The sequence below is a fragment of the Sus scrofa genome, chromosome 10 (genome assembly GCF_054392235.1).
Source record: "Sus scrofa isolate SSC_HxYL_T2T_F1_AM1 chromosome 10, Sscrofa_HxYL_maternal_Yorkshire_Landrace_v2.0, whole genome shotgun sequence".
Lineage (NCBI taxonomy): Eukaryota > Metazoa > Chordata > Mammalia > Artiodactyla > Suidae > Sus > Sus scrofa.
In genome coordinates, this window is record NC_139392.1 from 77,015,203 (window position 1) to 77,030,424 (window position 15,222).

Here is a 15,222-nt window from a genome sequence, read left to right on the forward strand (position 1 = left end):
AGTTAAAAGTAATTTAATTAGATTATGAAAATCCCTTCAGCTAACATAGTTCATTCATTGTCATTCAATAAATACTCATTGTATGCTACATGCTAGGAACTGTTGTGGTTGCTGGGCAGAAGAATGAACAAAATAACTGTTGGAAGACAACAATAATCACACAAATGCATTTTTTTTTTTTTCTTTTTAGGGCACACTCGTGGCATATGGAGGTTCGCAGGCTAGTCGTCTCATGGGAGCTATAGCCACTGGCCTACACCGCAGCCACAGCAATGCCAGATCCAAGCCACATCTGCAACCTACACCACAGCTCACAGCAAGGCTGGATCCTTAACCCACTGAGTGAGGCGAGGGATCAAACCTGCGATCTCATGGTTCCTAGTCGAATTCATTTCTTCTGAGCCATGACGGAAACTCCACAAATGCATTTAAAATTAGAAATTGAAATTAGTGATTTAAATGTAAAAATTAGGAGACAATTTAGCCAAGGTATATCAAGGGGGTCCTAAATCAGATTTTATAGTTAAGGGGATGCATTTCTGAGGATCCGATTTTAAAATAGACTAAATGAGTAGAAGTTGGGAGAGACGGGAAAGAGAAAAATTATGGCAAGAAAAAAAACCCAAGCAGAGAGAATAAAAAGTGCAAAGGATATGGGGCAGGAACCCCTCAACCCATAGGAGGAAGGCTGGAGTTTACTTAGAGAAGGAGAAAGGTACAAAGTGAAGTTGAAGGGGGAAACAGGATCCATTGGTGTGTTTTAGGCAGAGAAATGGCATGATGCAAAAAGTTTGGGTTTTTCTTTGCCTTGTTTTAGAGATGCACCTGTGGCACACAGAAGTTCCTAGACTAGGGGTCGAAGCATAGCTACAGCCACTGGCCTACACCACAGCCACAGCAAGGTGGGATCCGAGCCACATCTGCAACCTACACCACAGCTCATAGCAACGTTGAATCCTTAATCCACTGAGCAAGGCCAGAGATCAAACCCACATCCTCATGGATACTAGTTGGATTCATTTCCACTGGGCCACAGTGGGAACTCCCAAAAAGTATTTTTAATGATCACTTGCTACATGAATTGAAGTGGAAGAATGAATGAGTGTGGGGAGATTAGATGATCATAGTTCTCTAGGTAAAGAAGAGGGTGGCATAGACCAAGACCGTGGTAGTGAAGACAGAGTAGCTGTTGGCCTCCAGGAATATTTAAGAAGTGAAAATGTAACTTGGTGATGGATTGAGAGGGGAAGAAGAGAGAGGTTTCGGGATGACAACCACATTTCTGGGCAGTAGATCACCTGGGCAATGAAGGCGCCACTGTCTGAGTTGGAAAAATATGAAGGAGGAGCAGATTGGAGGAAGTTACAGTGAAGAGATCAAGAGTATAACTTTTGCCGTGTATTTAATAATTTTGTGACATCCAGTGGGAAATTCAGACAGATATTTGAGTCAGAAAAGAGACCTGGGGTAGAGTGATAAATCTCAAAATTCAACAGCATGAATGTGATCACCTTGGTGTCTCATTATGAATGGATATATACCTATACGTGTGTGTATGTATATGAGATACACATGTATACGTATGTGATATATATGGATGGATATATATATATCACACAAAATACACCTAATTATATATATTATGTATACAAATATATTTCACTTTTTAAAAACTAAAGAGCACACAATAACAATTGCCTTTTTCAGTCAATAAGCTCATTTTTTATCAATACACAGTGTTCTTCATTCCTATTTGTGGATGTTTGGTGTGAAATTGTATGGGTATATATAATATAATTTACCAGCACCCTATTTGTAAGCATTGAAGTGATTTAATTTGTTTTCAATATTTGCCATTAAAAGCAATGCTGCAGTAAGTGACCTTGAACATACATCATTTTGCACATTTGGCTGTATTAGTAGAAAATCATTGCCAGGAATGAAATAACTAGGTCAGAAGGTATGTGCACTTGTAATTTTATTAGAAACTATTTTTTATTTTGCTGTGTGTGTGTGAATAGATAATTTATAGACATGGTCTGAAATTCGAAATTCCTAACTGCCTAAAGGTGAATAGGGAGAAGTCTTCCTCACACCCCCTTTCCTAGAGCTACTGAATCCCCCTTCCCAGAAGCAACCACTGTAACCAGCCTCTTATATATCTTTCCAAGTAATACTCTATGCATATGTGTGTAAGATGGAAATAATGATACATGTGTCTGTGGGAGAATCACTCCAATCTGACAGATATGTGGTTTTCTTCTCTCATGTCTGGGAGGCTCAGAAGACTCTTGCCAAGAGAGGTGTCATATAGTCAGTGTAAGCACTCAGGTAAGGAATAGCTTTTCTATTGTCCCATCATTCATTACCAGCCCCACAGCGCCAGTATTGTAGGTTCCATCAAGAAAGCAGTGGTTTTATTGACTTTCACTCTGCCTGTGTGTTCCTCTTGGATGGAAGAGAGGCCAGGGATATGGGACGTTGCCCTGACCTCAGCCTCGCCGTGTTGAATTCCCAAACTAGATTCACTGTCTGAGATTTCCTTTCATCTTCCTAGTGGTGGAGTCTGTGTCAAGTCCACCGATTCCTGTGTCTTGTGTTTTTCTCTTTCTTAGAGAAACAGTGGAAGCCTATACACTTATAAACTGTAGACTGCAGGCCATGTTCAAATAACCTTTTTACTCCATTCACTCCCATCTTTCTGCACAAACTATACTCCCGGACCTAAGCCTAAATTCTTCTCTTTCTTAGTATCTTGTTAAAAGCAACAAGGAACAGTCAACTCCCCTCCCCCCACAATATTCTAAGTTTTTACAAACAGTTCCCCTTCAGACTGTAGCTAAGTCATGTGGTTTTCCTTCTGTGGCAATACAAGAGACAATTTTACCAAATGTTTTGCCATAGAGTAACAAGGGTCAACAGCTTCCCAGCCTGTCCAGGAACCTTCCCTATCAAACCTTTGTCACCCTGTTGATGACTATTAAAAGGAACTGGACCTTTGCCTGGCTCAGACACCTGCCAGGCCTTACCTTTCATAGGATCTCCTTCCAGTGATGTGGCTCTTGCATCACCTAAGTGGACATAATAACCAGTTTGCTATTACGTGCTCAAGGTCCCCTAGTCACCAATAAGGTTCAAAGTTTCTTTTAAGCAAGGAAAACAACAAAACAGAGGGACCCAGCAGCTCACTGCTTCCCTCTCTACTTCTCCTAGCCTTTCTGAGGACGACACAGAGGGCAAACCTTAATCTTATGCAATTCCCACATGTGTGAGCTGCACTGTTTTGGACTCATAGAGGTTCCTTTTATCTTTATTGGCTTTGAGGAGACAGTCAAACTTTCTCCTGGGTAAGCTCTATGGTTCTACACAGCCAGCAGACTAGGCTTCAGGCCCAGAGCACCCTGGAGGCCACATGTGGTTTCATCTGGACAAACACTTTAAAACAAATTCCCTGGCTTTTCTTCAAAATTACTGAGATGACAGGCAGCTGCCACCCACGCAGTAAGATGGTGTCCAGCACTAACACGAAGGCCTTATAGGGTATGGGTGGTAAAAACAATGGTGAGTTAGGCTTCAAAGTAGAACATTATCTTAGACTTTGGATCACTCTCTTGCTGTATCATTAAACTGCTGTAGTTCTTTTGTAATGCACCCAAAGCTTTTCAAAAAACACTTTGACACACCCTTTGGGGATTTAAAATACAAGTAGTAAAGTTTAAAGACTCTGTTTCTTCTAAGTGGATTTTATAATTTAAAAAATAAGAATGTGCCAAGATTCCAAGTCTTCAAAATTTTTAGTTATTTTGGTATTAGCCAAACAAGTTGATGACAGTTGACCCTTATACTTACAAAAAAAAAATTAGATAAAATGCAAATTTTTCAAAAAGTAAAAATGTAAGCCAAGGGCCTTAAAGAGAATAGTCCTCTTTGTAAAAAATGTGTTACTCTAACATCATTTAGCCCTGTGTTTCTAATATTATCACGTAAGTTTATTTTAAGTGATTATCTGGCATTGATTCATCATTTGATGCTTTGGGTATTTTTTAGGACTCAGATATTTTTCGTGTAAATGGCACTTAATTATAGTGATGGTTCAGATTGATATTTTATTTTTTTTGGCCACACCCGCAACATATGGAAGTTCCCAGGCCAGGGATCAAATCCAAGCTGCAGTATGGCATTGCCATATCCTTAACTCACTGCATCACAATAGGAACTTCTAGATATTTTATTATTACGATCCCTTTAAATACACATAAGCTAATTTTCTTGAGATAGATTTTTTTAAAGAACAATTTTAAATTGGGACGTTCTTTTAAAAGTCACATTAGAATTCACATGTTCAAAATAGTTTACTCAAATGTTTCAGAGAAAAATAATTCCAAAATTATTATATTTGCTAACCAATATTTTTATGGGGTTTTATGTAGTATGACGTTTTTTACCCCCCTTCCATCTCACATGTTGAATGTTTCTGTTGATCTTAAGATCATATTTTGCTTATTCATCCTTCTCACATACCCATATCTCACTAAATCTAAGATGTCATCATAAATAAAATGTATCATTTTATGTACCACTAAGAAAAAAACTCTTTTAACAGTCTGTCACAATGGGAGTTCCTGTCATGGTACAGCAGAAATGAATCCAACTAGGAACCATGAGGTTGCAGGTTCAGTCCTTGGCCTCAGTGGATTAAGGATCTGGTGTTGCCATGAGCTGTGGTGTAGGTCACAGATGAGGCTCGGATCTGGCGTTGCTATGGTATAGGCCGGCAGCTGTAGCTCTGATTAAACCCCTAGCCTGGGACCTTCCATATATTGTGGGTGCGGCCCTAAAAAGCAAACAAATAAATAAACTGTCACAATGCTTTTTATCACTCAGAATTTTTATTTTATACTAGGTGAAATAGTTCTTTTCAACTTTAGATAGATTTTTTCCCCTATGTATCCATATGTGATGTAAGGTTAAGGTAATCCTAAAATGTTTTTACATTCAGAACTAGACTAGTCTTTATCACTTTTCTGTGCAGAATTGTCAGTGTTTATTCTTAGCATTCTCTATAGGCCATCAGGAGTGTTTCACACAAGAGGACTCCAGTGTTGTCTCTGAGATTTTATTCCAGGCTACTGACTCCTCTTCTGCAAGTTATGATGATATTGTTCTTTCCTCCAATGACAATCGTCTCCTTCAACTAATATCAAATGTTGCCACTCTGCTCTGTTTCCGTGCCTTTCTATACACACAGAGACTTTTCATTTCTGGGACAGATAGTGGTATAATCCCTTGTAAGTGTCAATTAAACTCAACATAGGTAGAGCTAACAGTGGACAAAACTCAGTTGAAGTGACGATGACCAAGTATGCTGATGTGTGTATGATGAAACATCACAACTGCCACCTGGTTCGTAGTGACTTTGCGATACCATGAATTCTAAGGCAGACTCATTTCAGAGATGTTTGAATGTGAAAAATATGCATCTTAAAATAAATGTAGTAGCAGCTCTTCGACTAAAACATTCTACCACTTCATCAATGTTACCTTTCTCTTAAAAATTTGGCTCAAATCCAGCTCATTGTGGACGCCTCTATGATTATCACACCACTCAGTGCATCGCACTGCCCACAGAACCCTGTGTATCCCCTTAAGCAGTTGTATATCACATTTGCTCTCTCTTTCTGATTAAATCCTTAGGAACCAGCCTATAAGAGTCCTCTTTGATAGTGCTTAGCATGGCTTTCAGCTGAGAGCTGGAGTGATGCCCTCCTGGGAAATTAGAGCAGAATAAAAAAGCAGTGGGCATGAAAAATGCCCACTTTGATTGGTAGCTTAGCAAACTTAGAGTCTGATCATTGGATGTGCAAATATTTTCCCTTATATTATAACTCTTATCCTCCCTCTGTAACACCTGCCTACTATCCACAGACTCTTGGATTTGACTCCCAACCAATGTTTAATTTGTGTAGCTTTGGTATTTGTGTGGAAATTTACTACCATGATTACTCTACCATCTAATGGGGAAAAAGTTTGGTTCCTATGGTAACCGTTGTAGAACAGTGCATACTTACTGTACTTCTAAAATATGCAATCCGTCCTTATGGGAATACACATCATCTTGAAAAGATTTTTCCCCCTTCAATAAACATTGATTGTTCCCCACTTCCACCTGATTTCAGAATAAAATAAAACTGTGTTTGTAAGAATTGCTAAGGAAGAGCTTGAGGAAATGAGAACCATGGATGGATCTGGCCCCTGCAGCTGTCATGGGAGAGCGGCACAGTCCTCCAGTGGTTTCTGGGAACACATGCCCAGTCCCTGTCCAGCTGTATTTCTCTCATACTCTTTCTATTTTCCATGCATCATCATGTTTGCTATGTTGGGGATGTTGCTATGCAAAAATGATATAAAAGAATAGGTTCTTTTTATTAAGGCAATCAAGCTTAGCAAATGCAAGTTGAGGATGATGCAGAAGTTTCTCAGAAAAATTTTAGAATTCCTTGGGGAATGATCTAAAAGTGCTCATGATAAGAAAGGATAAATGTCGGTAATGGCCTAATATGTCATTCCACATGATAAAAATAATCAGTTCCAGGGGTTTTTGTAACTACTGATAGCACTTAAACCACAGTTTTGAAAAGGGCTCTTATATTTTTACAAACAAAAGACTTTCTCCATCTTTTTTCTTCAAATTCATTAGCCTCTATGAATTTTTTCCTTTAAAAATTATATACTATGATCTTAAGGAGTTCCCTTTGTGGCTCAGAGGTTAACAGACCTGACTAGGATCCATGAGGATGCAGGTTCAATCCCTGGCCTCACTCAGTGGGTTAACGATCCAGTGTTGCCGTGAGTTGTGTTGTAGGTCGCAGACACGGCTCAGATCCTGTGTTGCTGTGGCTGTGGTGTAGGCTGTTGGCTACAGCTCCGATTTGACCCCTAGCCTGGGAACTTCCATATGCTGCAGGTGTGGCCCTTAAAAAAAAAGAAAAAAAAATTATGCTATGATCTTATTAAAGCAAAGACACAAATACATCAGGACTACAATGTTTAGTATTTGGTAAAAAAGATGGAATTGTGGTCTCCTTTTCATTTTATCTTCCTTTTTGTGTGTGTGAATTTTTCTCCAGAGCTTACTTATAGAAATATATCTATGGATTCTGCAGTCCTGTGATAGACATATAGAAGGGGAATTATGAAAAATGTTCACAGTATCTTAAGCACATAACCCCCATCCTCAGCAAATATGACTTCTAGACTACAGTGAAGAAGGCAGCAGTCCCTGTGTACAGGTCAACCCTTAGTAAGATACAGGATTCCTAGGTGATGTTTTGGGTTTCCAAACATCCTAGGCCCTCATCCATATGTGACAGTGTCTGAAATTCCACCAACCTGTCTTACCGGGTATTTCTCAGTTGGATTATCCAAACAGGTAGAAGTGACCCAACCGAAGGAGTCAGAAGGCACATAAGGGAGTAGGACAGCATTAGGGGACTGAGACAAGCCATAGGTGTGCAGTCACATCACTCAAGGCAGGTCCAGGTACGGCAGCTCTGGGGGACCTCAGATGGCAAAGGGTGTTATGAAGAATGCTAGCTGCTTGATGAGTGAAGGGGTGTCAGCATCTGGGTGAGGAGGCTGGTGGAGGACATCGAAGGCTTTTCCTGCTTTTGCCCTGTTGGTTCTGCAAGACCTCACCTTTTTGCCGACTTACACCTCATGAGCAGGAGCACCTCAGAACGGCTCAGCTTATGCTTTGTTTTCCTTGTTTGTCAGCCCTGGAAAAGGATTGTTGTCCAAGACAAAGGAAACAGAGTTCTTCTTCCTCTTGGGCCTGAGAAAGCCCTGCTTCCTGGATTTGGATGAGAAAGAAGAGGGAATGGGAGCCCAAGATCTTGATAGCACATGGGTTTTAAAAAATCTACCAGGTAATAACATTTTCCACCAATGTTTCTCACTCTTTTGGTGTCCCAGTGGTGACACAGCCAATAGCCAGAAATATCAGAAGCCTGGTTAAAATCTTGAAAAAAATTATGTTTTGTTTGACTATATTTTCTTATATCTTTAGGCTGCAGCTAATTCTTTCAGTTTTGGATGCGTGAAGTCATAATTATTTGGTCAGCTGAGATATATGTGTAACACAGACATATATGTTTATAGATATTTTGCATACATGTATACCTATAGGTGTCATTACTATGCAAATAGGGCATAAAGGAGAGTCAGATCAGAGACGGCTGAAACATCTCTCATAAAGTTGTTGTTCAAAAATCCAAATGTAAAATTAGGCAAAGAATAATGCATTGAGAAAAAGGAAGACTTAACTAAAGAAAAAAAAAGACATAGCATTCATGATCTTCCACGCCCTAGCCCCGTGGAGGTTATTCTCCTTTGCAGGAGCCCAAGGCTTTCATCATTTCTGGGGATGGCATCCCTCAAAGGCAGACCAGGTGGTACCAGCTGCACATGATGAAAGAAATCACATGGTTTTATTGTGTAGAATAATGACAGAGGAATGGGAGGTCCAGACCAGCTGCATCCACCTCTGCCACTTTGTCAAGCATGTGTGGTGCGTACCCACACGTGTGTGCGCTGCAGAAAAGAAGACAAAAGCTCTGAATTTGTGAAGGCGGAAACTGAACCTGGTACCCACAGAATCTAAAATCTTTGTGATGGTGGGCAAAGCAGCAGGTCTTGTTCATTGTGAGAACAAGTACATTACAAGGTTACAAGTGATGCTGTGTTTCCGTAGTGGTTATCACGTTCGCCTCACAAGATTACACGTAAATGTGTTCGTTAAATTAGGCCAACAAAAAGCTGAGGCGTTATATGACTTTTCAAAGCCATGAATAGCCCATAAAGATATTGCCATATTTTCTTTTCTAAAGTAGTAATAATAGGTAACAAATAAAGGCAGTTACCAAGTTCTGTATTGTTCTAAAGGCTTAACTGCAACTCAGGGATCATAATAACCTTACGATTATGGTCAAGTATGATTATCCTCCTCTCCTAGTGCTAAGGAAACCGAGACACAGAGGTTAGGTAATTATTCAAGATCTCACCATTCCTGACTGGCAGCAGCAGTGCTGATGGGGGAGAGTGTGGATGCCCATGAAAGAGGCATACACTCAGGCACCTGAAGAGTAAATGACGGTCACCTCACAAAGATTTCACTTAATCTCTAGCATCTTTCTTGTACCATAGTCCATCCACTTTAATGCTTGTATAAGTGGAGTGGCACACTGTAACACAATGAGATTGCATAATGGAAAAGGGACCCCAGGAACTGGGCTGGAAGCATAGGCTACTCAGTCAGTGCTGGAAAGTGCCTCAGAAGGTGCCCAGAAAAAGCCTTAAGACACTGCAAGAAAAAATGGAAGGAAACTGGAAGGTGTTACTGTCTACCTGCTTTCAAAGTTAATGAGAAAGTCGCACATAGCACTTGCATAGGTCTCTACCAGCCACTTAAGTATTACAAATTTTGCGTGTTTCATTTTTCTTCTCTAACTACAAAGGTAGCATAGATGCCAGTATGCAAATGGTCTAAGAGTCATGTTCAAGTTTCGTATACTATTTTCTACATATGAGGAGGAGGTTCCAATTCATACTTCCCTTGGACTATGTTTGATACTTATTCCAGAGGAAGCCTGCGAATCTAAACGTATTCTGGGCAGAGTATTCTTACAGGCATCCTCTTTGAAGTCAGTATCCAAAAACCGTCACAATCAAAAGCAAAGGTAACTCATAGTCTCTTCCAGTTAGACCTCTTGTTCTAAAGTTTTCATGTCCAGACTCATAGTAAACCTTTTATCAGAAGATTCAGATCCCTGGGAGTTGCGTAGTGTTCCAAGGTATACAACCTGCACTAAAAAATGCCAGAAGTGAGACTTAAGTTTCATGTGGTCATGCACCTGCAGAATTAGTTTCATCATTTTGTATTGGATAATGTCACATATCAAGTTTTTAAATGTAGCAAGTGTATCAGCCCATGACTTGCTGATGGCTGTGTTGCTCATTAGTGAACAAGGAAAGAGAAGCAATCAGTGTTGTTCCAGAAAAAAAAAAAAAAAAAAAAAAAAAATCCAAAGGTACAGGTTCAGGCAAGACAGAATTTTCCAGTAATTAGAACTTCTCAAGAATGAGGTGGGGGTGCCTGCAAAGTGCTGAGTAACCATCAGTAAAATCATCCTGACTGTAGGACAGGCATCCTCGCTGGACCAGATGACCTCTGTTTTCCTCCTGCCCCACTGCTGAGACTTTGGTGATTATTTTCACAGAGAATCTGACTTTTTATACTCAAAGACATCTAAGCATTTGGAAATTTAACAAAACTGTTTTGAGTAGTAAGAAATTGAAAGAGCACTCAGTTAATTTATGAAGCTTGCAATCTTAGTTTTTGTAGGGGTTTTTTGGGTTTTTTTGGTGGGTTTTTTTTGGTTGTTTTTTTGTCTTTTTGTCTCTATAGGGCTGCACATGCAGCATACAGAGGTTCCCAGGCTAGGGATCTAACTGGAGCTGTAGCTGCTGACCTATGCCACAGCCACAGCAACACAGGATCCTAGCCATGTCTGCGACCTACACCACAGGTCACGGCCACACGGGATCCTTAACCCACTGAGCGAGGCCAGGGATTGAACCCGCAACCTCATGGTTCCTAGTCGGATTCGTCTCCATTGCCCCACAACGGGAACTCCACAATCTTAGTTTTCTAAAAGCCTGCATAAATACTGGCAAGCTCTGTGCAGTGCTGGGACTTAGAATCAGGGCTGGGCGAGTATGTGTGGGCTGTGGTCCTGTGGGCCTGGGTGTGTGCAAGGAATAGATACAGCAGAGAGGAGGGAAGGGAAAGGGGGAAAAGTAGAATAGTACAAGTGACAGTGATCCTAATACAAAGGTGGTCACATATAATCACATCAGAGAATCATGACTGTCCTCATTTTCACATGGAGGAACTGACTCTCATGGTTGTGAGTCCCAAGGTCACGTGGTAAGTGGCAGAGGCTGGGCACAGACTGCAGTGCTGTGACTCCTAATTTGGTTTGCCCACCATAGCAGGTGGGCTCATCTACGTAGTGTCTTGCTCAGCCTAGCATGAGTGGCTCTGTATTAAAGACAGGTCTAAGAAGACAGTCTCACTTCTGAATTTTGCCATGAGCCTCACAAATTTAAAATAAATACTTCGGACAGTCTTAAGCAGGCTGCTCAGCCTCCCCTGAAACTTACCTTTCTTTATATAAGATGGAAATAATATTAATGAACCCTAGAAATTTATTAATATTATAAACTCAAATTCCTATTTTGAAGGACTAAGAGAAAATGGAAAATGATTGTCTATAATAAAAAGAAAGTGTAGAGGGGAGTTTCCGTCGTGGCTCAGTGGTTAACGAATCCGACTAGGAACCATGAGGTTGTGGGTTCGATCCCTGGCCTTGCTCAGTGGGTTAAGGATCCAGCGTTGCTGTGAGCTGTGGTGTAGGTTGGAGACTTGGCTTGGATCCCGTGTTGCTGTGGCTCTGGCGTAGGCTGGTGGCTACAGCTCCGATTGGACCCCTAGCCTGGGAACCTCCATATGCTGTGGGAGCGGCCCAAGAAATGGCAAAAAAAAAAAAAAAAAAAGAAAGTGTAGAAACCCAAGTTTTAGTTTTGCTTTTTGACCTGAACTTTGATATATGTTTTTCTATTTTTTGAAACATAATCAATGTTTTATGTTCAGTTATGTTTTTCTAGTCCATGAAAGAAAGAAAAAACCCTCACACTGTTCCATAGAGGGAGGGCTATAGATGAATTGGCAGTGGGTCTTCTGGCTGTCAGACAAAACTTTTCCTTTATCTCTTCAGAATAAAGTAGAAACAGTTGAGCGTAAGATCTGTTACTCTAGGACAGTGATTCCTAACTGGAAATTATTTTGTCCGTTCCTCCCCTCCAGAGGGACATTTAACACTTTTTGTAGCTTTTTTTATTATCACAACTGGGAGTGGTATTGGCTTCTAGTAGGTAAAAATCAAGGATGCTGCTAAACATCATAGAAGGCACTGAATGAATAGCTATAACAAAAAAGACTTACTGGCCCAAAATGTCCTTTTGCTAAGGCTGAGAAATCCTGGTCTAAGAGCAGGTAAAATGCATGGGAGTTTATGTACCTGGGCACCCCCACTGGCAAAACCTTCTGGGCCTCCAAACCTAGGGAATCTCAGTACAGTGGTGTTGCCTAGAGCTTTGGACAGGTGGACAGGGAACATGTTCCCTGTATTCCCCATTAATCTTCAAGTTCATGAACTGGGCTTAGATAATTGTTTCCACTGCCTTTTTTCTCTCTGTTTCTCATTATGCTAAGGCAAACGGGATATTCAGGGTTTTTTTGCTTGCATATTGTTTTACAGCATTTTTCATGGTTTGATTTTAGGCCAGAGTTTTCCTTTTTCTTTTTGTTTTTTTTTTAACAAGAAGAAGAAAATGTGGCAGATTTGGAAAAAACCTTTTAAAATGTCTAATCTCTCTAAGAACAATCATTGGAAACTCATATTTCAGGTGTTCCAAATTAACCCCAAATAGTTTCAGAACAACTGCTCAAATGACAATTTCAGTAATCATTCTCAATATTAATCATCTTTAAAATTCTGCTATTTTTAAAAACTCAATCTACTCAATTAGACAACTGAATTGAATCCTAGAAGTATGCCAAAAGCAAGAACTCAGAAACCCAAACTAGTTTTAAGACTTAAAAAAGAAATGTTGAAAAAGAATGTAGAAAGGTTACATGTAACAACAACAACAACAATAACAAATCGTAATATAAAAGGTAATAGCGGAGTTCCCGTCATGGCTTGGCAGAAATGAATCCAACTAGGATTCATGAGGATGCAGGTTCGATCCCTGGCCTTGCTCAGTGGGTTAAGGATCTGGCATTGCCATGAGCTGTGGTATAGGTCGAAGACAGGGCTTGGATCCCACATTTCTGTGGCTGTGGTATTGGCCAGCAGCTGTAGCTCTGATTTGACCCCTAGCCTGGGAACCTCCATATGCCTCGGGTACGGCCTTAGAAAGCAAAAAGAAAAAGAAAAAAAAAAAAAAAGGTAATAGGACTTGACTATCAAGGTAGAAAGGTAATGAGTACAGAGTTCAGGTATGATATTTATGATTTTTGAGACAGTCTGTCCGTGTCACTTAAGCTTTGGCAAAATCCCCAGAGCCACAGAGAAGCCTGAGTCATCTCTCATTTTTTTATTCTCTGTAAAAGGTGACCTGGGTGTATATTCTGTGACTGATTGTGCCGAATATGCTGAAAGCCTATGAATAAAAAGCCAATGACATCAATCCTAGAGTGAGAAAGAAATTATATCCTGGTTATGCATTTGGTCTTATTACACAAACTAGATTTTTCTTTTTCTTTTTCTTTTTTTTTTTTTTTGAGTGAAATAAGCATTTTATTTTATTTTATTTTATTTTATTTGTCTTTTTGCTATTTCTTGGGCCGCTCCTGCGGCATATGGAGATTCCCAGGCTAGGGGTTGAATCGGAGCTGTAGCCACCAGCCTACGCCAGAGCCACAGCAACGGTGGATCCAAGCCGCGTCTGCAACCTACACCACAGCTCACGGCAACGCCAGATCGTTAACCCACTGAGCAAGGGCAGGGACCGAACCCGCAACCTCATGGTTCCTAGTCGGATTCGTTAACCACTGAGCCACGACGGGAACTCCTAAACTAGATTTTTCTGGTCTCCTGTTCCTTTAAATGATCTTAAAGACCTGTTGAAAATTTCTCATCTCCTCGACTTTTAGCATTATTTGCTCTGTGTGGATGTGGTTTGAACCAAAGAGAATCTGAAGGTTATTTCTCAAGCCAAGAGACAAACTCAGATAATGATGAAATTGGCCTGAGCTTCAAGATCAAATGGATCATGAGGAATTCCCAGTATGGCTCAGTGGAAACGAATCTCACTAATATCCATGAGGACGTAGGTTAGATCCCTGGCCTCGCTCAGTGGGTTAAGGATCTGGCATTGCCATCAGCTTTGGTGTAGGTCGCAGATTCGGCTTGGATCCCATGTTGCTGTGGCTGTAGTTTAGGCCAGTAGCTACAGCTTCAGTTCAACCTCTAACCTGGGAATTTCCATATTGCTGCAGATGCACCCCTAAAAAAAGACCAAAAAAAAAAAGTTTTGCTGAGCTAAGAAACAGTGGAGAATTTGAGGTAAAGTGAGTGCTAGAGTAAGAAAGCCACAGACCACAGTAACCAAATAGCATCAAAAATAGCCCGTAGAGGAGTTCCCTTGTGGTACAGTAGGTTACGTATCCGGTGCTGTCTCTGTAGCAGCCCAGGTCGCTGCTGTGGCACAGGTTCAAACCCTGGCCCAGGAACTTCCACATGCCATAGGCGCAGCCAAAATAAATAAATAAATAAAATGGCCTGTAGAAACAGAACTGGCCTCACCCCCATACTAATGCAGTGCCCACTTCTGCACTGGGGGACAGCTTTTCACTAGAAAATTTTCCTCAATTGCTCCTTACAGAGAAACTTAGAAAAAATATTAAGTGATTTTTTTTATATGATTCATTTATATTTGTCCCTTAGCTGTAGGTTATAAATACTGAGATTATCAGTGTATTTATGTTTGATGGAATCTTATTTGAAGTATATTCATTAATTTTGAAGTTAGCTTTTATTGTTGTTCTTCATAATCCAAACATGAAGAGCATTACATCAAGCTTTTTTTCTCTCTAATGTAAAATAAAAAATAGTAAAGCCATAAATAAAAAAATAGACCTTTTAATTAACTCAGAATCCATCACTGTTTGTATTAATTATACAAAGGCTTTTTTTATGGCTTGCTTTTTTTTACATATACAACATATATACATATATATACACACACATATATAAATTATATATATATATAAAGTTGGTAATACAGCAAATATAATTTCATGGAAAATGTTAGCTCATTTACATAAGAAACTTCATTGATTATAGGTTTATTTATTTAAAACTTTTTAACTGATCTGTTTATCGGTGCAGAAATTCTAACTGACTAGGAATTCCGTTGAAAATTATTCTTGTTTAATAATAGATAAAGATACTTGGCACTCTGAACACATGATTTTATTTAAGGCTCACAATTACCCTAAGAAGTAAGAACAAACATTATCTTCATTGAACAGATGCAGAAAATAAGGCAAAGAAGTTAAGAAACTTGCCCAAAGTCAGGTGGTAGGTGGTAGAGTGT

At 40.0% G+C, this 15,222-nt stretch overlaps 2 protein-coding genes across 3 annotated transcripts in view; both read left to right on the forward strand.

The window, feature by feature from the left end:
- ENKUR (enkurin, TRPC channel interacting protein) overlaps positions 1-7,926 on the forward strand; it is a 39,838-nt gene extending 31,912 nt beyond the window's left edge. Inside the window, exon 5 of one of the 2 annotated variants that reach the window (XM_021064913.2) lies at positions 7,774-7,926. In XM_021064913.2, the coding sequence (XP_020920572.2) occupies positions 7,774-7,863 (90 nt within the window). In that variant the 3' untranslated portion in view covers positions 7,864-7,926. The remainder of the gene's footprint in view (positions 1-7,773) is intronic. The other variant, XM_084978879.1, reaches the window with a different exon arrangement.
- The window catches only part of PRTFDC1 (phosphoribosyl transferase domain containing 1), a 107,895-nt gene continuing 100,469 nt past the window's right edge, over positions 7,797-15,222 (forward strand). Inside the window, exon 1 of the mRNA XM_084978780.1 lies at positions 7,797-7,925. The gene's annotated coding sequence lies outside the window, so the exon portion shown is untranslated. The remainder of the gene's footprint in view (positions 7,926-15,222) is intronic.